At 49.5% G+C, this 24,667-nt stretch overlaps 1 protein-coding gene and 1 pseudogene across 1 annotated transcript; one reads left to right on the plus strand and one right to left on the minus strand.

The window, feature by feature from the left end:
• The first annotated feature begins 10,218 nt into the window (after window positions 1-10,218).
• On the plus strand, window positions 10,219-13,611 carry LOC119378618 (tubulin beta-1 chain-like; annotated as a pseudogene).
• A 5,145-nt stretch (window positions 13,612-18,756) lies between these two features.
• On the minus strand, window positions 18,757-21,609 carry LOC119378620 (uncharacterized). Its single transcript, XM_037647694.1, has one exon. The coding sequence runs from the start codon at window positions 21,607-21,609 to the stop codon at window positions 18,757-18,759; it is 2,853 nt and encodes a 950-aa protein (XP_037503622.1).
• Between the last annotated feature and the right edge of the window lie 3,058 nt (window positions 21,610-24,667).

The raw sequence follows: 24,667 nt of genomic DNA on the forward strand, positions 1-24,667 counted from the left end.
ACACCCTTCAACGCTGGACGGACTCAGAGATGGCTGCGCTTATAAGCGTTTCTTCATTACCAGCGAGATGGCGTTAGGAGCGCGACAGGCGCATTTAAAAGTCGTCGGCGAGCTCGCTCGCTTCTTCATATACTTGCGCAGGGAGACCTTGCCCTTCCGCTGTCTGCTCGCGCGGTTTTCTTGTGCTGAGAGGAAGAGGGATGTTTCACGCTTTCACCGTGATGTCCGCGCTCATGTTACGGAGCGTACGAATGTCACTCGAGCTAAAGGGACGCCGCTAAACGAACAAACAGCACATGAGCGCGAACTATCAAGTATCACAGCTCGACACTTGAAGCACGCTAGTTTCCTTCGCTGCTTCGGCCGCCTTTGCGCTGTTCAAACTGAGAGTATCCACTGGCGAGCCTCACTTCATACAGCATTAGTTTCTTGCTATCGCATTCATTGCTTCGGCCTTGCGGCGAAACTGTGACTTTTTATTTACACACCACATGTTATGCCTATAGGAGAGTTCACAGAAGCATGTAAACTACATTGTTTACACTGTGCACTTAAACTGAGATGCTCTCTGGAAAAGTGATGGCAAATCTTCATTGCAATAAAAATTTTTAATGAAAAAGTGCCTTGTGTGGGCTGCTGTTTTTATTACAATCATGTGGAGCCTGCTTTATCATAGTTTATTTGTTTATTACCTTGCAGGCCTTGCAAGAAGGCATTGGCTAAGGGTGGAAGTACAGTTATACAATCTGAAACAAGTATTACTAATGAAAAGCAGAAAATACACTGGTACATGGCTTATTAAAGGGATGTACACGAAAGAGAAAACGATTTTTCTCATATGAATAAACTATTGTTTCACAATACCGAAATCCCCACGCTTGCAGCGAGAAGATTCTTGGTAAGCAAGAAAACACGCAAAAAGAAAAAAGGAGTGGCGACGTCACCTTAAAGTTCCTGTGCGATTGCCATGATGTCATACATTTTGACAATGCCTACTTGTGCCTACATAGTTCGTAATCGGTAAAATGAATTGTCCTCTCGGGGAAAAAGAGACCACATACAAAGTTTCAGGAAATTTCGTGGAAAATGTCGCCAAAAAACGAGAAAGCAACACTGAAATCCGTGACGTTGGGGCAAATATCTTGGCGCGATGTTTGAAAATGAAATTTCGACCCTGATTTTTCCTCTATTTAAAACCTATGGTGGTGAAATTAACGGCAGTAGAGTTCAGACCGTATCCGTCTAAGCTGGTTCATTGTTTCACTTTAGTGTCCCGTAAGCACAACGCAATGCCACGCAACAATAATATTATAGGGTGATTGTCTTGGAACTGATCGACCTATTTCATTGGACTACTTTTGTTACAAAGCATCCGTTTCAATGCAGTCTGCTGCAGGACATGCAGGAGGAGGAGGAATAAACTTTATTAGGAACCAGCAATTTAAGTGCCTTGGCCTAGGCCTCCCACGTGGGGACGTCGAGGTCTTGCCTCTTCGCCGCCTCGCGGGCTTGCTGGATGGCCCATAGCTGTTCTTAGCTCGACGATCAGCTAAGGACATGCAGGAAGAACAAAATTTATTGGCCCGTCCCGTTTTCTCATTTAAATTGCCGAGAAATGTGAATAAACGAAAACAGTGTAATGCTATACAATGGGGATGGCTTGCGCCTAATTACGTTGTTACAAACTCTATTGACATGCGGCATACTAAACGCGATTAGTAAAGGTTTGCCTCGGCAGATCACGTGTTCTATGGAGGCGACCCAGGTTACATCTGGTGGCAAAACGTCACACTGCTCCGACTTCATCAGTATGCAGTCCCTCTTGTACGGGATTTCACGGAATATGTCGTGGTTTTCGTTATTTGTTAGTCGTTTTTTTTAGCGTTGTACACCAGAAAAAGGGACTGGTCATCAAATTCTAATCCTTCCTGAATGTTTTACAGCAAACCGCATTAAAATCGGCTAATTTGTAACACCACCACGGCCCAATAAAATACATAGGTCAGTTTTAAATTAATCACCCTGTATAATAACACACATGTGTTTAAAGGTATACGTGCAGCAGGATATTGCTCAAATGTCACATGATGATTGATGGTGATAACGTCGCATCGTAGGCGTGAGTGTGCCACGATGACCATCCCAACCCGTGCAAAAAAAGAAAAAAGGCGTTGCAAAGATGAGAATGAATGAAAAGTGAGCACTTTTCATTCAGGAGAGAAAAGAAAGCAATGAGCATGAGTGTCGGCAGGATTTTGTCTTGGACGGGGTGCTTGCTAACCTGCGTTGCATTGCGGTGGTGGAGGAGGGGGAGCGCTGGTGTGTTTCAGCCTTCGCGGCATTTGTAACTGTTGGATGCATACAGCCATTACTTTTTTGTCGCCAGGTCTTCAGTAACACCAAGACCTAGAAGTTAAACAATGTTTCATGAATGAACATCACGAATCTCACGATAATGCATACTCTCGAAAAGAAAAAGATGGTTGATCCCTCCGTCATAGAAATCGGAATAACACGAAAGTAAAGTGTGCCCTTACAGAAGTAACTGAATGTTTACTGCACATTGATATAAGAGAGTTTGCACAATGCATATTGATGTCTGGCAGCTAATGGCACCGTTTAACGTGTATGCACCCACTTTGATGATTGGGGGTACATCTCCATCCCGACGACTAACGTGCATGTTAAATGATTACACAAAGCCTTGTGGTAGCTGTAGTAAACGATGAAAGCGTAATCAAGAGAACGAGATGTGATAGCCAGAAGAGCGCCGCATATTGGACGCAGAGCTTGGTCGCCATCCCGCGGCATGTTAAAATGTGATTGAACACAATGGCCGGACTAGAGGGGAACGCAAAGCGCGTCGTGCCACCCCCCACCCCCCCGACCGCGGTTTTTCGGGGTGAGCGGGGAACGCGTAACTGCCAGGTGAGGCAGGCGCGTGTCGCAGAGCTTGGTTTGGGTTAGCGTGATGCTATATGAGCGAGGCCGACGCTTTTACGATGCTTTAGAGTTACGATGCTTGGGCTAAGATCGCCACCTCGCGGTGTGTTAAGGCATTGACAAAATTGAACTTCTATTGAAAACGCACCGAATGGGACGGACGTGTAACGCGTTGCAGGTGCTAATCGCGGAGGCCACAGTATAGACGAATTATAATACTTTACTAAAGTATACTAAAGTATACTTTACTTTACCGCTCCCAGAGGGCAATACCACCCCGCCGACTGGGAGAGTCGTAGATACAGAACGCGTGTTTGTAATGCCTCTAGAGTCCATGACCGTGGCGCAGTGGATAGCGTGCCCGCCATCTGTTGTTGCGGGGCCGAGCGGTCGTGGGTTCGATGCCTGTTGACGGAACGTTTTTTCTTTGCCATCTGATCGTGTAAATTTTTTCGACGTCATTTTCGTGACGGAAATATGTCACTGAAGTCTTGGTGGACCCCGGCATAAAACACTTTCGTGTTAAAATAGAGTATTTGGGAGTATTTCTGTCACACAACTATAATCGTCATCTTTACCTCGCGTACTTTCCTCGCGTTATCACCACGGTCCCGGTCACGATCGACGGTGGCGTTATTAGCGTGACATGGCATTCTTGAGTAGGAAGGTGACGAGAGCCGGGTTTTTAAGAAGGGAAACGCGAGCAAGCCAGATGACGATTATCGTTGTGTGGCAGAAATACTCCCCAAATACTCGATTTTTTCTTAGAGTGTAGTGAATTGAGGACACGTTAGCTTCAGCGGCACTGGAGTTTAATGCAAACCCCTTCATACGGTGATGAGTAAGGCTTCGATAGTCCCGTAAAGCTTGAACTGCATGCATCTTGGCAATTTAATTGAAACAAGAAAAAACGATTGCTCCAACGGGTCCTCCGACGGAGGGTAGTCCCTTTGGTGCTGATTATCGAAAAGTATTCGAAAACTATTTGATACATGGGATATGCCCTATTCGATTAGACTACTGAATCGAAAAGAATGATATTCGATTCGTAAATTGAAACTTCCGAATATTCGCACACCCCTAGTATTGAACAAAACATTTCGGACACTTCGCTCGCGCTTGTTATATCGATTCGCTTTTGCGGTGAGGTAATTACGCATTTTCGCTTGCGATCTTTGGTTCTATCCTTTGCTTATGTGGAGGATAGTTTAACTAGCTATGCATTTCGCCACGCACTAGTTACGTCGTCTACATAAGTAGTGCGTAACGGCGTTCGTCGATTCTCGCAACATCGTGACTGACGAACCCAAAGCTATATTTAGCTTCACACGCACTGAAACCGCTGTTCGATAGAAAAAATACAACCAACGTCTCCCTTATTTTATTGATTGCTACCGTGAGTTCGCTTGAACACTGCCGGTTATCGTAATAAGACCCGGCGTGCAAACACGGACACACTGAGAGAGAAGTCACGACACCACAAACGCCGTTTGTGGTGTCGTGACTTGTTTCTTGTGTCCGTGTTTGCACGCCTTGTTTTATTAGAATGAACACTTACGAACTAGCTTGCCTTTGTTATTCTAACCTATTATCTTACCGCGTTTCGAATGTGCGCAGGTTTGGCATTTGAACGATGACCACGCGGCGCGCCCGCTGGAGCCGAAGGTAGATAACTCCGCATATTGTAAACGTCGAAACATATAGCACAAGAACTGCGTTCCTGGTTCGGTGAAGGTTATAGTGCATGTAGATCGCCTTATATAGTAGATAAATAAAAGTTTATTTCCCCAGGCATTGTACTACCTAGCACGAACGCAGCCTTTGGGAGACGAAATATATAAACGACGAAAAGGACAACACGAACGTGGTTACATAGCTAAATATGGCCATTGCACAATTTAGCTTCGTGTTTGCTAAATGCATCATTGGGCAAATGCTGCTTCACAAGTGCTGTGGAATGGTGCTACCTCTGCACTGAACAGTCTTTCTGACTGCTCCAAACTTGCTTGAAAAGGTCTTTCTGGCTGCTCCAAGCCTGTCCGAAACGTCTTTCTCGATGCAGGGGCGGAACGACTGCGCCATTCGCACCATTGTCGTTCCCTCTTCTCTCGACAATGATGCCATATACCCAAAATGACCGCGCCATATAACCAAGTTCACTGCCATTGGCTGATTTGAGCTTCGTGAGCGGCTTAGTTACCGCGACCGCCGCGGGAGGCCGCCACGTGCCCATGAGCGCGCTCGCGATCACACTGAAAATAAGCGACACGTTCCAAGAAAAAGAAAATTGCTCGTGGTCATGACCACACCCGCGTGACGTAACTTCTTTCTCCGTGCCACCCCTCCCTGCTTAGCTTCCAGCGCTCTCGTCGGGACGAGCGAAGAGAGAAGGCAATTACAGCGTGCGAAAAATCTCTGTAACTCCGCTCGTATTTGACTTATTCTAAAAAATTTTGCGGCGGTGGATTCGTGACGCGATAAACTCCTTTAATAAAACCATTTCATAGTTGCACGGAAAAGTGTTCCAGGGCCCCTTTAAAGAACCCCAGGTGGTCGAAATTTCATCCGGAGCCCTCCACTAAGGCGCCTCTCATAATCATATCGTGGTTTTGGGACGTAAAACCCCAGAAACTATTATTATAAATTACGCAGCGACCACGTGAAAATTTGGGCCACTCGTCCTGCAACAAAAGCACGGTTCTTCGGCTTGAAACTTATTTCGCTGTAGTAGTGTCTCCGTCGGCCTGGTCCACACTTGTCTACCTGCGCCATTCTGCAGCGAGCCACCCATGTTGCGCTAAACTCGTTTATCAGCGCCGTACTGTGCCGCAGCACCCGAATTAAGCCGCAAGGTACGGCAGCCATCCATCCCCGTTCCCGAAAACGTGGCTGAAGCATCGTGTTTTTGGTTTCATCGAAACGGTTACGGTTTTGGTTTCATAAGGGCTGTGATCGGCTATAGAATTGGGCTCAGCAGGTGTTCTACGCGCCACGGGCTGGGGGGGAAGGGGGGGGGGAACGAGAAAAAAAAAAAAACACACACACACGAGAAGGTGGCGCTATTGCACTAGCATTGGCACGGGAACCTTACCTGGCACGTCCCCTCCCACTATTCGGGCATAGAGTTAAATAACAGGCTGTCAGAGCTGTATATCCCCATATACGGCTCTGGACTCCATGTATTCAGGTTTTCCTTCTTTCTTTCACGCTCCTGGCCATCGGCTGTGTGCGCGTCTTGGGTAGAATTTTTCAAGGTCGTCTCGTGATGCCCTCTTCCTCGTCGTTACGCGCCTTTTCGGACTTCTTGGTGTGGCTTTTCCATGGTATTTTGATTGCCGGCGCCCGCCACTGTGCGACAACCAATGGGGAAAGTTTAATGAACTGTTTATAGTCGTTATTATTGCTCCCTTTAATAGTGTTGAATTATTAATTAACATATGTCATAGTCGCGATATATGTAAGTGCACGAAAAAAAAATATATGTATACACTGTATCCGTTATATGTACGGTACTATGCCCTCAGAATCTGCTCTGATTTATACGCCACATAGGGCTTCTGATTATTATTTTATTTTTTTTTTTCTTCTTCCTAATTTTCTCGTCTTTGTGTACTTATTCGATACTACTATCATGATGATGGGATAGCAGGCTCTAACGTAGCCTAACTTCTCATATTTTTTCATAAATAAATAAATAAATAAATTAGTAAATAAATAAATAAATTAGTAAATAAATAAATAAATAAATAAATAAATGACCAAAAGTAAAAAAAAAATGTTTTTTGGGGATCATCGCAGAACATATTTGCGCAACCGGTTTGGGTTTTTCGGAGGGGAAAAACTATTTTTTGTAGAACTGTAAAATTATTTTTCAGTTCTGGAGATGCTTTAACTTAGAAGAAAACACCCAGGATAAGAGCATATTTCCCCAGGCATTGTACTACCTAGCATGAATGCGGAGATTGGTAAACGGACCAGGAGCAGGAAGGAAAGAGAGAGCGCCATTTCCCACCCTCTATTTGACTCCTTTGTCCAATTACTTCTATTCTTTACCGCACTGTAACAAGATTGAACATTATTTAGCACAATGACCGCACCACGCTATATCAGGAGGCGACCGTTGGGAGTGGCATATACACTATTTTACTGCAGATACATCATATTATAGGCTTCGTGTTTATCTAGGTTAGTATGATTACACTATTCTGATCAGCATAGTTTCAGACGACCGTGAACGAGTCAGAAAACGTTGATTTATTAACGTATAGAGAATAAAATATGTTGCATAAAATAACTCCGCGCAACTTGTCAATATTTCATACCGTCGTGCATCCCCTTTTCCTCGTGTTCCCAACCTTTCTATTGTCTTGTTCAAATTTGAAGTACTTAATTACGACGTCCTTACGCAGCCGCCGATGAAAACTTAGGTCTAATCAAAGGTTGTTTCCTGTAATGATCACTTGATTTATTTGAAGGACATCACACGTAGTTTGTCATGTGCTTAAAACTGAACAAGGGAAATGAACCGACGGAGCAGACTTGGTAACCTAACAAGCGCCGCACGCCACAGCGTTATAACGCAGGCAGGGAAGCCGAAGGCCAAACACTGAAGTCGGTGATCGAAAGCGGGCCGACAAGTCATTCATAGTGCGCCACTGTCACAGAACAGTCAGGAAAAGAAATCCACGCCGTACATGCAATTTTTAACGCGGTAGCGTTAAAGAGCTCGTATCGCAGAAATTCCGTCGTCGTTGTCGGCACCGTTGGTTGTGAGCGAAAAATCATCATCTTGTCCGTGACCGAAAAATCGAAAAAGCTGCAAATAAAATAAATAATGAAAATGTTGGGTCGGAGCGAGAATCGAACCCAGGCCGTCTGCGTGTCAAGCAGGTGTTCTACCACACAGCCACGCCTCTGCTTAGAGCTGCACTGAAAGTAACTTTCATGCTTCCCAAAAATACGCGTCCTGTATACAGGTGTCACAGTACGAAATGTAATATTGCAGTAATATTGCGTGGTACAAGCGTACATTGCCATCGGGCGTCACACCATGTCAATATCATAACGACTTGGTGGTTTTAAAGACAGCCATCTATTATAGAAGGCACACGCATTACTGCGCCTATTCCCTTAAGACCACGTAGTGGGTGCATCGCAACTTCGAAAACGTTTCTCGCGCATAATTGCCCCTGGTTTAAAGCATGCTACCCATTACATGAGGCACACACCTTAGTGCGCGCATTCTGTTAAACACTCGTAGTGTTCAAAGTGCGCACTAGGGGCAGGATATCGCTATCGCGTTCAACTCTTAAAGGCGAAGCTTAAGCGTCCCCCAATTTTTTTTTTCACTTTCAAGAGTTTGCTCAACGGCATACATAGTTAAATATACAGATAGAGACCGGCTTCCGCTATATACATCAACAGTGCTCTATGGTAGGGCCCATAGAGCCACAAATCATGATCCGGTGGTCTTGTCGGATGAAGGCCCACTGTTCTGCAAATTAATGCAAATTTAATGTACACTTTTATGACTAGCAGACGACACCAGGAGCAATCGACACTGAACGTGCTTCTATAACGGCAACTCCGCTTCATCTCGCGGAGCATTTCGCTTGAACATTCAGTGGAAATTGTTTTATGTGAACATGGCCACTTACGTTTCAGTAACTCGAGCATCACAGACTAGCCGGTACCATCGAGCAGCCTTCACGTAGCGAGCACGAGTCCTCCTGCTGGCGTCACACGTGAGAGGGCGCCACTCAAAGTTCTCGGGGCGAATAATTCGTGAACAGACCACCTACATCTACACTGTCTCCCGTTAATACTACGACGGTGTTCTAGAGTCGGGCGGCAATGAAGCTGGCACAACCAGGGGCGTAGCCAAGGGGGGGGGGGGGGGTGTTCAAACCCCCCCGAAATTTTTCAATTTTGCTTGCGTATATATATACACACACATACAAACGCACACACGAACGTACATAAAGTATGGTTGAATCCCCCCCCGAAAAAAATTTCTGGCTACGCCCCTGGGCACAACAAATTTTTTTTTGTCGCGGAGGTTCAAGGAATTTTAATTGGTGAATTAAGGTATTGAATCTGAAAAATCATGAATTAATGTGTGGGATACCGTGTCGATGGAAGGACGCATCCCATCATAAAACATAACCACTGTTTATTAGCGTTGTAGCAGCAGCGGGGCGAGTATACCGACGCGGCGCTCGAACGGTTGGCGAAGGAATGATAGCTTCCGAGCTTGGCAGCTTGGGCAGGCTTGGGTTTGTAGCCACCGTCGGTGACGTAAGCCTCCGGTGACGCTGCGATGGCGCTGTCCCTTATCGGAGGCGCGGTGCAGCATGCAGCCGTGTCACGCCAGGCTAGCTAGTGACGAGGCGGAAGCTGCGCCGGTTTGTGCGCAGTGTCGCCACATCACCCCCCCCCCCTCCCGCGAGTGCAGAGTCCTCAGGGTCTGTAGAAAGCTGGGAGGCGTACCAGACGTACAGAGCGTGTAGTGACAGGAGCGGGCTGCGACGTCGGCGGCCATGGATAGATGCCTGTGGAAGGAGTGGCGCTGCCTGGTTCGTTCGCAGCGATGTATGCGGGCTTGAGCCAGCCAATCGAGAAGCGTACGTCGTTCCCGTTCAGAGTGAAATTTTTGTCGTCGCGGTGGACGACCAGGTAGGGTCCGCTGTAGGGTGGCTGGAAAGGCCTGCGGACGATGTCGTCGTGGGGGAAAGCGTGCGTGCACGATGATAGCTCCTTGAACACAAAGGAGTTGAGTCCGGGTGGCACATAATGGCTGATTTGAACTGTCGGTGGAAACGCTCGATCATTCCGTTGGCGCAGGGGTGGTAACTGGTGGTCCTCAAGCGTTCAAAACCGATGTCAGCCCGAGGAGCCTGAAAAGGTGCGACTCGAACTGTCGTCCTTGGTCGGTGGATACGCGGCGGGGCGCCGAAACGAGCAATCCAGCCGGTGAAGAAGGCCGAGGAGACGTCTTCCGCGGTGATTCCCTCGAGGGGCCATGCCTCGGGCCATCGAGTGTACCGATCGATGGCGGTGTAACAGTAGCGATAGGGTCCTATCGGGGGAAAGGGTCCTATGATGTCGAGGTGGACGTGCTCAAACCGACCTGAGGGCTGAACGGAATGTTCCGAGTGGGGACATGACGTGCCTGGTGACTTAAGCGCGTTAGCATTGAATGCAGGAGCGCGCCCGCTGCATGAAGGGCCAGACATAGCGGTCAGCCACGAGGCGTGTAGAGGCGCGTATGCCGGGATGGCTGAGTTGATCTCCGATGAGGATTGTATCGATCCCACCGGCAGCTACCACGGCGACTCAGACTTGCAGCTGGAACGCATCAATGTCTATTACAATGAAGCTCATGGAGGCAAATACGTGCCGTGTGCAATCCTTGTGGATCTGGAGCCAGGCACCATGGACTCCGTGAGGTCCGGACCCCTTCGGACAGATCTTCAGTCCAGACAACTTTGTCTTCGGCCAGAGCGGTGCGGGCAACAACTGGGCCAAGGGTCACTACACAGAGGGTGCCGAACTCGTAGACTACGTGCTGGACGTCGTTCGCAAGGAGGCCGAGGGTTGCGACTGTCTGCAGGGCTTCCAGCTCACGCACTCGCTCGGAGGCGGCACCGGTTCGGGCATGGGCACCCTGCTCATCTCCAAGATTCGCGAGGAGTACCCGGACCGCATCATGTGCACCTTCTCGGTCGTCCCCTCGCCGAAGGTGTCGGGCACCGTGGTCGAGCCGTACAATGCGACCCTCTCGATCCACCAGCTACAAGTTATCATTCCTTCGCTAACCGTTCGAGCGCAGCGTCGGTATGCTCGCCCCGCTGCTGCTACTACGCTAATAAACAGTCGTTATGTTTTATGTTGGATGCGTCCTTCCATCGACATGGCATCCCACATCTGGTGACCCGGACGTGATTGCAGACACAAAGTGGTTCTGGTCTCCGTACGTGGGCGTGGTAAGCTTCAGCGTGCGGAAACAGATGTACAGGGCCTCGTTGTCGGTGCAATACGCTGAAGCTTACCACGCCCACGTACGGAGACCTGAACCACCTTGCGTCTGTCGAACACCGACTAGACGTTCTGCATCGACAACGACGCCCTGTACGACATCTGTTTCCGCACGCTGAAGCTTACCACGGCCACGTACGGAGGCCCGAACCACCTTATGTCTACAATCACGTCCAGGTCACCAGATGTGGGATGCCGTGTCGATGGAAGGACGCATCCCAACATAAAACATAACGACTGTTTATTAGCGTAGTAGCAGCAGCGAGGCGAGCATACCGACGCTGTGCTCGAATGGTTAGCGAAGGAATGATAACTTCCGAGCTTGGCAGCTTGGGTTTATAGCGACCATCGGTGACGTAAGCCTCCGGTGACGCTGCGGTGGCGCTGTCCCTTATCGGAGGCGTGGTGCGTATGCAGCCGTGTCACGCCGGGCTAGCTAAGGAGGAGGCGGAGACTGCGCCGGTTTGTGCGCAGTGTGTCGCCACGAATGCAACAAGAAAATTATCTTCAAAGGACATTTGGATGGATAGATGCAAAGGTTCATTGAAAGTCCTGAGATGCGCGATCGACCCTGCGCGCACTCAGAAAGAGGGAATTAATTTATTGCCCGACCAGGCGCGTGTTCTCTTCGCCCAGAGGTGGGTGACTTTCTTATTCCAGGTAGCCATGGCTTGCAGCTGATGCCCGAGGCCTGTCCACTCACACAAAAAAAAAACAGCTTCGCAGTAGTAGTGGAAAGCCTGAAGGAAGAGCGCAGCTGGGTGACCAATTCCTTGTATCCCTTTATTTCAAACGCGAAGCATTTCTTAACGAACCAAAGGCACTTTGAGCGTTTCTGTCTATCTATCTAGCCGCCTACGTCTGGGCACTCTCGTGGGCTCCTTAACTTGGTATTGGCCGAAATTGGCATAGGAGGGTATGATGAACTTGTCTGTCTGGTCATGACATGAATAACGCGAAAATCCTGGCGTGTACGTCATGAAAGCTTTCCTCCAGTCACGTGTGACACATACCCGTATACCACGGGCCGCGGTATGCGCCACATGAGATGATGCCCAGATAAAGATGTTTATTTTCTCTCTCACACAGTCTACCCAGGAACGACGAGAACATACATCGGTAATTTAAACGGGAGAGCGTCAAGAAAATTCGGCGTCATCGGCATTGATTCGACGAATGCAAAGAATGAAAATCAGGATCCCAGCAGAAATCAACCCAGGCATTCGGCGTGGCAATAAAGTATTCTGCTACAGAGCCATGCCAGGTCTTGAAACTTTTCGAAAAGGACCCTATGCAAGTCGGTGCAACGTTAGTTGTGGTAGCGTTGCTGGTTGTCTAATTTTATAACAAGGTAATAAGCATTACTTATGTATTCCTGTGAGGCAGACGTCACATCGTCTTAAGGAGTACTGACACGATTTTGAGACATCGCAAAAGGGACATTTTTCGTTTTCTTGGTATGCAGTGTTACACACCGGAGTTAGACAACACGTATAAAATATTTATTTTGACTTCAAAGTTTTCGTCGCTGAGCATCTGCAAGCCAACCCCACCGCAATGGGCATTATCCCGACGAGACAACACAGCTGGTTCAACTGAGTTTGCAAACTCCTACATGCAGCCTAAATCGCAGAAATCACTGTCGGTGTCGCTGGATGACCATTTGATCATCGTTGTTTACGTGCACCACGAGCAGACGAAAGATCTGCCTCCTCTCCCGGCCCTCTCTCACGCGCAGCCGGCGTCTGCCGCCATTTTCTTCCTAAATTGGAAGATTTACAAAGCCACGTATGTATAAATACGTTAGCCACGCATCTTTCAGCGGACAGTATGCGAACGCGACGCGCCTTTCTCTTCCCGTCTAACCCCCGTCAAGTCAGCAGGGGACGCGTTTCACCAGGTGCTGGAAAAGCGTTAGGAAGAACATGGCTACCGAAAACGAGCGTTAGCCAATAAATTCGTCGGCGGCGCTTCAATGGTTTGTCGGTACTTAAAAAAGAAGAGGGAAAAATCTAGGGACTTTAGTCTCCCCGTGACGTCATACTGCGATGACACGTCACTGAGAAGCTGACCCTTCAAATCCAAACCAAAGGTGTTTTTTTTTTAAGGTAGCAGTAATAAAAATGTATTCGGTGCATTCCCAGGCACCACAATACTCTTTCTAGGGTTCTCAACACCAGTGTTTTTATTTAGAGCAACAATCCGAAAACATTTAAAATTTGTGTCAGTACTCCTTTAACGTCGAATTTGGTTGGAGTGTTGGCTCCACTTTTATAAGAGTCAAACACTCCATATATACTTCTATGACTCATCAAGCTCTATTAAAGCGTTGCTCGGCCACAGAACAATACACTATGTATGCTGCGCATGATATTTACAACCGCAGCGTGCGAGGATGTGGATATCATACCTAGCATTCGTTAGTGTATTGCTTCGGAGCCGAGCAATGCGAAATGTGAATAATCACACCGTAGCGTGCACTTCGTTTCAATAAAAAAGACGTCTGTGCTCTAACATGAGTGCTGGCGTTACCTCAGACCATAAGTTATCCTTTAAAGTGGTACTGAGACCTTTTGTTCGAAGGCGAGTTTGCTGTGCCATACAAATCTCTATATGCAGAGATGGCTGTGAGCAAGTGCGAAGCTCGGCAAATGCTAATAAGATATTTTATTTTAATATTAAAGTCAATTTTTCCAAGGCGCACTTACCGACATCGACACTAGCTTGACGTCAGGCTACAGTACTACGGTCCCTAGATCTAGGGACCGTAACTACTAATTCCGGTGGCTTCACGCAGCAGTCTGGCTAGTTGTGATGACCCCAGGTAGCAAAACTTCCGAGATGGCCACTTAATTGTGCGTCACCAACGGAGCCATGGTGCGGAGCGGCCGTGGAAACGTCACTGTATACGCCTTGTGCACCGCCTATAGAGGCGCCACTGACAGCCACCTAGCGGGCGCCGCCGACAGTACGTGCGGGAAGCCGAGCAGACGACAGCGCTTTGCACAGCTTTGCTGTGAGGAAATGAATGAAGTTCGCGGCTGCTATTTCCCCTTCGTGCGGTGCCAGACAACTAATCCTGCACTGGCAGCTGCAGGAAAGGCGCGGGCCTCTACGAAAGTGGACTTGTGCACGATGTTTGTCACGAACGAGCGCTTAACTAAGCGCACGTCGCCGACTTCGAACGACGGCATGAAAGCCTGGCGCCGACGGTTCGTGCGCGACAGAGCGCGCGAATCGAAAGATAAGTATAAAAAGGCGCCGGGAGCGCGCCCGCGCGCCTCTTACCCTCTCCGCAGAAAACGCCACCGACACTGCCAACGAACGCGAAAGATCGGCATATTCGAGAAAGCAAAGCCGAGCCAGCGGCGCCGTCTGATTCCGCAGACGAATCGGTGAGAGGATCTCGCCCTTTCTCTAGCTTTCGCTGTGCTACGCACAGACGAATCATACGCACCTTCCCGAACCCAAGCGTGAGCCGATACAGGCAATGCAAGCGCAGCAGGCGCCGGGGCAGAGTCAGGAGTTAGTCGGCGATGAAGTTATGTCGTTCTAGTGATAGCATCGTTCGCTCTACCGCAGAAGACGTGTTGTTTGATGATCTAGTGCTGTGAGTTAAGTATCAAGAGATGACAGTGACAAGTTTTGAAGAGGGTTGTCGAGAAGACATGTGATGACCGACTGCGGAGGAGAACGAACGTCCGCGTGGAGTGAATCGTCATGCCGGTGAATATCAAAGGTGCGTCGCGCAGACCAGCGTAACAAGATCCAGCTATGAGGTGCGGCTCGTGGTGAACATCCGCTTTGTTTTGTTTACAAAGGTGACGTCTCAATCACTTCTTGTTCTTTCTGAAGTCAACCATTGCTGCATTTCTGTTTCTGTAAATAATAAATATAGAACTTAGCTTGTAATAGCGCGGTACATGTACCGCGCTAGTACAAGCTAAGTTCATGGATGACCAACTCGCCCGAACTACAACACTTCTGAAATATAGAATGTTTGAGCGAAGTGCCCTGCACGGCGGTCGAACCGAACCAACGCATGCTCAGGCTGATAACTTTGGTCGTCTACCAGTGTCAACATGATCGAGTGCATCCAGCGAGCACCGATATGACAGAACGAAAGCATTAGAACAAGAAGCGACGTGTTAACCTGCACAATGACGAAGCGGCTCGTCTTTGCCAACGAACAGCGGCGATCCATTGCTTCCGTCGCTCTTGCTCAGGAGGCCTTGCGGTAAGTGAGTAAAACCGTGTTCCGGGCGCATTTTTGTAGGTGTTTGAGCACTGCACTCCACAGCAATTGTTATTCGACATCCTTTGAAGTTTCGGCCACCACATACACGATGAACGTTGCTTATTTCACTATGGAAACGTGAACAACGCGGATACACACGTAGAACGACGTAGGAAACCACGGCGGCCGTCTGCTTGCTTTCCCGAGTGCAATGATTGAGTTCGCCGCCTATGGCGCTTCCGTCGGCGCGCACTAGGCGTATATTGTGTGAGCACGTGACGAGAAGCTCATACCGTGTTGTGACGTCAGGGTACAGTGGGAACCGAAACTAGATTTAAAAGCATACTGTAATTACTTTTTCATGGTTGACTCGCGCTTAGCACTACCCTTTCTAGGCTCTTGAGGGTTTCACCTTCATTTGATGCAAAACAACGACAAGTGAAAAATTTCGTGTCAGTACCCCTTTAAATGCCAGAGTAGTCGGCGTGCCTGGTAAGCGCACACAACAGCTCGACTTACAGAAACACGTCGATCCACCTCGTAACGCTTGACTGAAAGGCTAAAAAGTGCAGCATTCACAGCTACTTGCTGACTAATCCGCGTAAGACCGATTCCCACAATGAGTGGGATCTGCCGAAACTTTTATGTGCCACGGGGTTTATTGTGCGTTGGTCACCTGCTCGCACTCTAACAGATGACTAACAAGCAAATCGGTCCCTGATACGTAGCCCATTCAATGGGACGAGACTGTGGTTCACACTTACAGCTGCTACCATTGCCGCGATCTTAATTTTTGAGGTGCCTCTCCGATAACGCCGATGCGTAGTGCCTTTGAACATGGTAAGCAAGTAACCAATGTCCCGCAAATCAACCTGGGGGCCCTGCGACACCAGCCATGATTTAAAGACCAAAGTTCGAGAACTGTGGCGTGTAGGCCAGCATGAACTCTAATTGAAGTCTTTGATTCATCGCCTCCCATCGATTATTGTCTGATGTTCTATGAACTTAACAATGTTGCTGGTGAGTGAGAAATGGACACAGAGACATCATATACTGTTAACGGGTTGTTTGAGTGTACACAAGGAGTATTTACAGAGAACAGTTGTAAAAAGAGTCAGGATGGCTGACCAACACACTCGCGCGCCTGTCAGCAACTCCGGCTCTTCGTCTTCTTTCAATTCATCTCTCTGTAACGGGACCTCTAGGCGTTGTAGCGCCGTGTAGGCGCAAGTCTGGCAAAGAAGCACGACAGAAGTAGGGTTTCATCCGCGAAACATGCGCATTGTCAACAGGTGGCGTACTTGACGACTCGGTGTGCGACGGCGCGATCTCGTAGTTCCCCAGGCAGCACTGAGCGTCGAGCCGATGTTGGAAATACATTGGCAGATACGTTTTAACAGAACGGTTTGCTGGCCTAGCTTGTATTCACTAAGTAAAACACCAACACACACAAATAAAAGTAAAACACGCAAATTTTCAAGGAACACAACGCTCGTTTTGTCGTCGTGTTCCTCGCTTTGTACGTGTTTTACTTCGCGGCTAAGTTATGTCGCTGGATGATTACTGACGCTAATGGACAACTACATTAAGCTATGGAAATATTACGTTCTGTAGATGAAGGAAGCGTCTATGCTAGTTCGTCCATGGCACTTCATGAGGCCTTCAGATACCGGTGTTGAATAAATATTTAGCGCTGTAAAGCTGGGCCATAAAGGACGTAGTCATTTTGTGATTGATAGCTGGAATGACATAATTCGTACCATTTTCTAAATTACCGAGGTCATGAAATTGGAAATATTTTTCAAAATATATTTAAAAGTATATACAATTCAGATCACCTGTGAAGGAAAGCAACAGTCAGCGAAAGCAAGGCAAGCATAGCGGAGTGTTGTATGCGAATTGTATGCGAATTCCGCACACCAGCAGGCTTTACTACAACGCACATGGCAACGCCATCAAATGAAAATAATAATGTGCAAGGCGACACAAAATGATAAGTGAAATAAGTGATTGTCCGCATTCTCATGAAGTTGCAACAAGCTTCCAGTATACACAGTCGTTTAAGTACAAAGGAATACACAGTACCTCACCGATCACAGTATGCTCGGTCGGAACGAAGTTCTTACGGCCGGTCTAATGGATTCACTTCTTTCTACGCGTGGCGTCAGTTTTTCCTCGCGGAATGGTGAACAGCATGAATACATTTTCACGCCGGCTGGTGCAGTGAAACGCGTAGCACCCTGTCATAAAAAACATGGCTGATCCCTCCGTCATATGAATCGGTATAACACGAAAGTGAAACGTGTTTTCACAGAAGTAGCAGTGATATATGAAAGCTTGTACAATGTCTATTCGTGTTTGGCAGCTAGAGCACCGTTTGACGTGGATGCACCCATGTTGACAGCATGTCTCTATCGCGACAACTAACGTCCATGATCATGATTAAACCGTTGTGGTAGCTGACATTGTGAACATATATTTGGACACAGCGAATCGTGAATCCCGCGTAAGGATGATATCAACAATCTCATAATCAACACTGGTACCCGATATGCACTTCTTCAAAACGTCGTCAATTAAGGAGAGAAACGGCACGAGGTGCGCTTTTGAGCAATGGGTGACTGACGCCTGCGCTCATGCATACACTACCACACACTGCGCTTCAGCAGCACGGGAGGTAGAGGTTCGTAGCCTGAGCCGCAAACGCGTGCGTCCCGCTGGCCTCTGTCTCGCAGGCGCTGGTCTCGCTCCACCAAGGCACGAAATCGCGTCCTTTCTGCAACACGTATTGCAGCAGTTTTGTTAGTCGGTGCTCTCGCAATCGAAGCAGTCGGCGGCGGAGAAATCCCGTTGGTGCACGTGGAGGCTGCACTAACTACTCCGATGAGCCGACGCACGCTTACACGAAGCGAAAGGCAAAGAACGAACTGCGTCAAGGGTGCCTCGGCGATGCCAGCGTGCCGACGCACACCGAGATGTTTTAACCATGACCTCCTATATCGCGCGCAATCTCGGAGTAAGCGCTAGTAAATGTCGATCGTGAATGTGCTGGCCTCGCGGTGACTTTTCCGACGGAATCAGAAAAGTCGCGTAGCTAGCCAGCCAGATAACGGGTCGAATACAATTAACTTCTTTAAACCAAAACTTTTAATTAGGTCACTGGGTTATACAAAGAAATGGCAAAGTTTAGTTGAGAAAAGCACTCGACACCGTAAAAAGCGGTGCGAATTCTTGGGCAGACTGAGGCGTGAAGTCCGGGCCTTCTTCGCGCCCTGGCACAAGGAGGAGGAGGAGGAGTGGTTCGTGGCTTCGCGCGCGGCGTCGCCTCGCACGTGGCGAGGGGTCAGCCCACAGTTCCCGGAACCATTAGTGATACCGAAGGCACCCCGCTGTTCGAGAACGACGTCGCACACAGCACTAAACACACACTCGCACACACAAACGCGCACAAACACACGCCCCGCACTGTTCAGTGGGGCAAGGCAGGCAGCGCTTCAATACACTGCGCGCTCTGCGCTCAGAACACTCCCCGTCTGGTGTCAGCTCCCGTTGTACACCACTGTCACTGTATACCATGGCGACACAAGAAGCACAACCTCCGTGATGGGTCTGCAAAACGTCTTCACAGCTCCATTTCTAAATGCCTTGACCTCTATTCTTCGCACTCTTCCATCCGTGCTAGGAAAACTTTGTGTCACGACTCCCACAGGCCAGTCGCTGCGGGCGGCCTGGCTATCTTTTAACAAGATGACATCGCCTTTCTTTAGGTTAGGCTTTGCTTGTTGCCACTTGCGCCGTTGCTGCAAAGTTGAGAGGAAGGCAGAGCGCCAGCGCTTCCAAAAACCATTAGCGAGGCCCTGCACTTGTTGCCAGTGCCGCTTGTATAGGTTGCCTGTGTCCAGTTTTCCAGGAGCTGGCGCGTTGTTCCCCTGTTTTTGTGTCAGGAGAGTTGCTGGAGTGAGAAGATAGGGATCTTCGGGGTCATATGATACGGGGGCTAAGGGCCCGGCATTGATGATGGCGGACACTTCTGCCATGAAGGTCGCAAGCATGTCGTGCGTAAGGTGATCGTGCCTGTTCTGAATGAGCATAGAGTCAAGGATGCGCCGTGTGATTCCAATCATCCGCTCCCACGCTCCGCCCATATGAGAAGCATGTGGTGGGTTGAATGCCCACGCGCAGCCGTTTTCGCTAAGGAAGTTACCAACGTCTGAACTATCGAGACTCTTGGCGTTGATTCCTAGTTCCCTGCACGCTCCGACGAAGTTTGTTCCGCAGTCAGAACGTATCAGCTTGACAGGTCCTCGTATTGCCAAGAACCTACGAAGGGCATTGATGAAGGCTGTCGTGTCGAGTGATTCGATAACTTCAATGTGCACGGCGCGAATGCTGAGGCAAGTAAATATAACTGCCCAGCGCTTGCTGTTGGCTATTCCACCTCTTGTCCGGCGGGCAGCGATGGTCCATGGACCAAATACGTCAATGCCAACGTTTGTGAACGGAGGCTCCTCGCTGAGCCTGTCTCTTGGAAGGTCGGCCATTTTCTGCTCTTGGAAGCGTCCCCTGAGCTTCTTGCATAAAACGCAACCCGACATCACTGAGCGGATGCACCTCTTGCCTCCGATTAGCCAGAAACCAGCCGACCGAATGGCACCCTCAGTAAAGTGTCTTCCTTGGTGTTGCACACGCTCATGGTAGTGACGCACAAGGAGTGTCGCGACATGGTGCCGGCCCGGGATTTTCAGGGGGTTTCTTTCGTCGTCCGGAAAGTCGCCTTTGTTCAAGCGGCCGCCGACGCGAAGCAAACCGCGTGCGTCGAGAAACGGATCGAGTTTTCGGAGTGGGCTATTTCTAGGAAGTGACTTTTGCTCACGAATGCAGTGTATCTCCTTGGAGAAAGCATCCTGCTGCACTGCCCCAATTGCGACAGTCTTGGCCCTCAGTAGCAGCTGCACAGCATCTGCCTCCAGCTGAGGCTCTTTTCCCCGCTGCCGTACTACGCGGATCAGACTGGCGACAGCGCGTTGTAGCGATTGCCAGCTTGAAAACCTACTGAAGCGGTTGGATCCGAGTCGTTCGTTTACATTCACCTTGGTAACAAACGTGCTGGCCTCGGGCCTCAGTTCTTTGTCATGATCAGGATCCACGAGGACGAAATCCTGTGTTGCGGGATCTGTCTCATGCCGCGAAAGGAAGTCTGGTGCCGTGAACCAGTTTGTGCCCTTGAGCCGCGTCGCTGGCACCATTCTCGTGGCGTGGTCTGCCGGATTTTCGTCCGTGCGGACGTACTTCCACTGCTCTGGTAGCGTGCTCTTGCGAATGCGCTGGACTCTGTTGGCTACGTACACGTGGAACCGCCTGGTCTCGTTGAAAATATATCCCAAAACCACCCTGCTGTCTGTGCAGAATACGACCGAGTCCGGCCGAAAGTCTAACTCTCGTAGGATGAAATCGGTCATTTCAACCGCAAGCACCGCTGCACACAACTCAAGACTTGGTATGGTGTGTTCTGGCTGAGGGGTCAGTTTCGCCTTTCCCATAACAAATCCAATGTGTTTGCCCCCGTCTACGTCGATCAACCGCAGATATGCTACTGCCGCTACGGCTTTCGTGGACGCGTCCGAGAAGACGTGAAGTTCTTTGCATCTGGCCTTGCGCAGCGACATTGGTGCATACGATCGTGCGATTCGGAGATCATGTAATGCGTGAAGCGAGGTTTTCCAGTCGTCCCACTGTCGACGCTTGTCCTCCGAGAGAGGAGTGTCCCAGTCGTAGCCTTCTGCAGTCAGCTCACGAAGCAGATGTTTTCCTTGCACCGTGACTGGAGCTACAAAACCCAGCGGGTCGTATAGGCTATTGACCGTCGATAATACCCCTTTCCGAGTGTATGGCTTGTCCTGAAGTGGGGCCCGGAAAACGAAGCTGTCGTCGCGTACGTCCCAAAGCAAGCCAAGGCTTCTCTGTGTGGGCAATGGGTCAGAGCTGAAGTCGAGGTTTTGCAAACCTTTCGCGTGGTCCTCGTATGGGAACGCAAGCAAAACGTTTTGCCTATTTGAGGCTATTTTGTGCAGCCGAATGTTAGCAGATGCAAGCATTTGTTGCGTCGTCTTTAACAGGCCAATGGCATCCTCTTCGGTTGGAAACGACTTCAGGGCATCGTCCACGTAGAAGTCTCTTTCGACAAACTTCTTTGCGTCCTCTCCGAACTGCTGAACAGCCTCTCGAGCTGTTCGTCGAAGCCCGTAGGTAGCTACGGCGGGCGATGGGCTGTTGCCGAAAACATGCACTTTCATTCGGCACTCAATTATCTCTCTGTTCAAGTCGTTGTCTCTAAAACAGAGAAACCTCAGGAAGTCTCGATGGTCCTCTCGAACCGTGAAACTGTAAAACATTTGTTAACATCTGCCATTACTCCCACCGGTTCTTCCCGGAAGCGCACCAAGATTCCGACAAGATTGTTTGTCATGTCAGGACCAGTCAGTAGGGCGTTGTTTAGAGAGACCCCTTCGTGCTGAGCGCTTGAATCAAAAACTACCCTTATCTGATCGGGATTTTGCGGGTGGCACACACCGAAGATCGGCAAATACCAGCGCTCGTCGTTCTCACAAAGTGGGGGAGCTTCCTCGGCGTGTCCGCTCACGAACAATTCCTCCATGAACCTCATAAAACGCTCCCTCGTCTCCGGGTTCCTTAGCAACGTTCTGCGTAATGAAAACAGACGAGAGAGAGCTTGCTGTCTGTTGTTCAGAAGCTTGCATCTCGGGGTGCGGAGTGGAAGTCGCGCGACCTAGCTGTTGGTTTCGTTTCGAGCGAAATCCCTGTCCATCATTTCGATAAATTTTCTGTCCTCGATGGAGAGAGCACGCTGCTCATCTGAATTAGTGGTTTCAAATAGCCGATGGGAATGGATGCCTTTTGTGTCTGCCGTTACGGTTGAGCCTTGAGGAGGCGGAAGTTCGTCAGCCTTGGGGACCGGTGTTTCTTTAACGAAGAAATGATTGGAGCATGGCTCGAAGAGCGAAGGCGTTCGTTTTCCAGCACGTGAGTCTTGAACACGTTAACGCTCGTTGCCTTCCGCGTGCGGTTGGCGCAGACGTCGCCCACGATGAGCCAACCCAGGTCGAGTTTCTGAGCGTAAGGAGCGTCGTGCGGCCCGTTGAGAGTCCGGCGCTCCTTGTGGGCTCTTAGTATGTCTCGTCCCAGGAGAAGTAGAATGTTGGCTTCTGAGTCAATGGGCGGAATCTCATTCGCGATCTTTCTTAAATGAGGGTAGCTCTGCGCAGCGTCCGGAGTTGGAATTTCGCTCCTGTTATCAGGGATCTCGTTGCACTCGAGCAAAGGTGGAAGGTGCAGCTTCACATCGCCGGCTAAGCTGTGTACGGAAAAGCCGTCGGCTGATCTTCCAGCTACCGCAGTGTAGCCTGAACAGGTGCGCATTGTGTACTGGACAGGAGTTCCGTTCACCCGGAAGTAATCAAGGAGTTCTGACTTGACTAGTGAGCGGTTACTTTGCTCATCCAGGATTACGTATGCTCTAAGCGTCTTGCTGGGATCAGAGTCATGAGCCACATCCACATGGCAAAGTTCTGCGCACGACTTGCTGTCATCGCTTCCACTCGCAACATGAGTACGTGTAGATGTTACCCGTCTCTCGGAACTCTCTGCTGCGCTCACGTTAGAGGCGGTTACACTCGAGAGTGATGAGCTTGGCGATGCAACGTGTAAGGCTGTAGCGTGGTCGCCACTGTCGCATACGCGACACCTCAAGATCGCCTGGCATTGCGCTTTGATGTGACTGTGCGACAAACAGCAGCGCATGCAGATTCCTTACTGCCTGAGAAATTCCGTTCTTTCTTCCCGATTCTTCTCTCGGAAGGCGCGACACTTCTCTAAGGGGTGAGGCTTCTTATGGAGGGGGCACCATTTGTCCACCGAGTTCTTTGCCTGAGCTGGCTGCCCGTTTGGGATAGTGTCCTGAAACGTATTCGCTGAAGTGGAGTCGATTTCAGTTTTCTTTGTGGAGACGGTTGCTTTCGGCCTTGTTTTAGAGTTCCTCTCTTCTTTCCTTGCGCTGAAGTCAGCTGACGTATCGCGCGAAAGCTTAAAACTTGGGTCGTTCCTCATACCGGCTTCATCCATTATGAATTTTGAGAAGAAGGAAAACGGCGGAAATGCAGTCTGATGTTCTTTTTTGTACTTTGACCCTGCCGACATCCATTTCTCCTGCAGACCGGGAGGGAGCTTTGCGACGATAGCATTCACTCCTCTTGCAGTGTCTAGGTATCTGAGACCTGCCAAATGTGGGTTCGTCTTTGCAACTTCAAGTTCAAGGAGAAGATCGCTAAGCTCCTGAAGTTTTAAGGCATCCCGGTGAGACACCCTCGGGAAATCTTTGAGTCTTTTGAGCAGAGTCCTCCACCACCTCAGGGGAACCATAGGTGCCGTCTAACCTCTTCCACACGGTGTTCAAACCTGCTGCAAAATCTTCCACGTGCACAGATTTGAGCCTTTGTGCCTGTGTCGCAGATCTTGGGCCGAGCCACTTGATAAGTAGATCTAACTCCTCCTGAGGGGAGAGACCCAGATCACGAGTGACACCTTTGAAGGACGATTTACAGGCGCGATTGTTTTCGGGCTGGTCATCGAACTTGGTGAGGCCACCCGAAACAAGATCTCTTCGGCACAAGAATTTCAGGACGCCAGCCAGCTCCGTGCTTGAACCGTCGGGCGCTACCTCATGAATAGACGGAGCTTGAATGACGCGAATTCCTGTCGGACCGTTGTGAGCTACAGCAGCTCCTGAAAGGACGCTGTCATTCCCATCGCGGTTTGTCATAGAGACAACAGGTGAATGAGGCGACTGAAACCTCCCGTTTAATTCTTCCTGTTGGGTTACATAGCTCGCGGTCCGTAAGGTTGGGTCAATGGAAGGCATCACTCGTGACTTCTCCCCGCCATCCTGCTCCGCAGCTGCCTCCAACGCATTTGCTTGAGCTTCTGCGACTGCCACTTCTCTGTCGTGATGCAGGATTTCTAGTTCTGCATCAATCTTCGCTTTCTCGAGGCGCATCGCAGCTTCTCTACGGCTGAAGGCTGCCCTGGCTCTGAGGGCGTCTGTCTGCGCACGCGCCTGTGCTGCAGCTATGCTCATGGTCGAGGAACAGGAGCGTCGTGACACTGACGAAGCTCTTGAGCTGACCGATAGCGAGCGCTTCGACGCAGTTTCCTCTCTGAGGTTGCGCGCTTGCTCCGTGGTCTCTCGAAGCCTCTCTTTCACTATCATGTCTCGATCCGCGTCTATCGCACTTAACATGTCGAGCTCTTTCCGACTTGCCTGCGTCTCCGTAGCGGTCAAGAAAGCAGTGTACTTGTCGGAGATCTTTTTGTATCGGTCATAGCTTGAACGAAGCTGCGCAGCGATAACGTCGACAGCCTCTTCGTGCGCGCTGG

This window comes from Rhipicephalus sanguineus, unplaced genomic scaffold (assembly GCF_013339695.2).
Source record: "Rhipicephalus sanguineus isolate Rsan-2018 unplaced genomic scaffold, BIME_Rsan_1.4 Seq898, whole genome shotgun sequence".
Lineage (NCBI taxonomy): Eukaryota > Metazoa > Arthropoda > Arachnida > Ixodida > Ixodidae > Rhipicephalus > Rhipicephalus sanguineus.

Excerpts from the sequence above, each read along its gene's own strand:
- LOC119378620 (XM_037647694.1), bottom strand. The coding sequence starts at position 21,609 with ATGTTTTACAGTTTCACGGTTCGAGAGGACCATCGAGACTTCCTGAGG.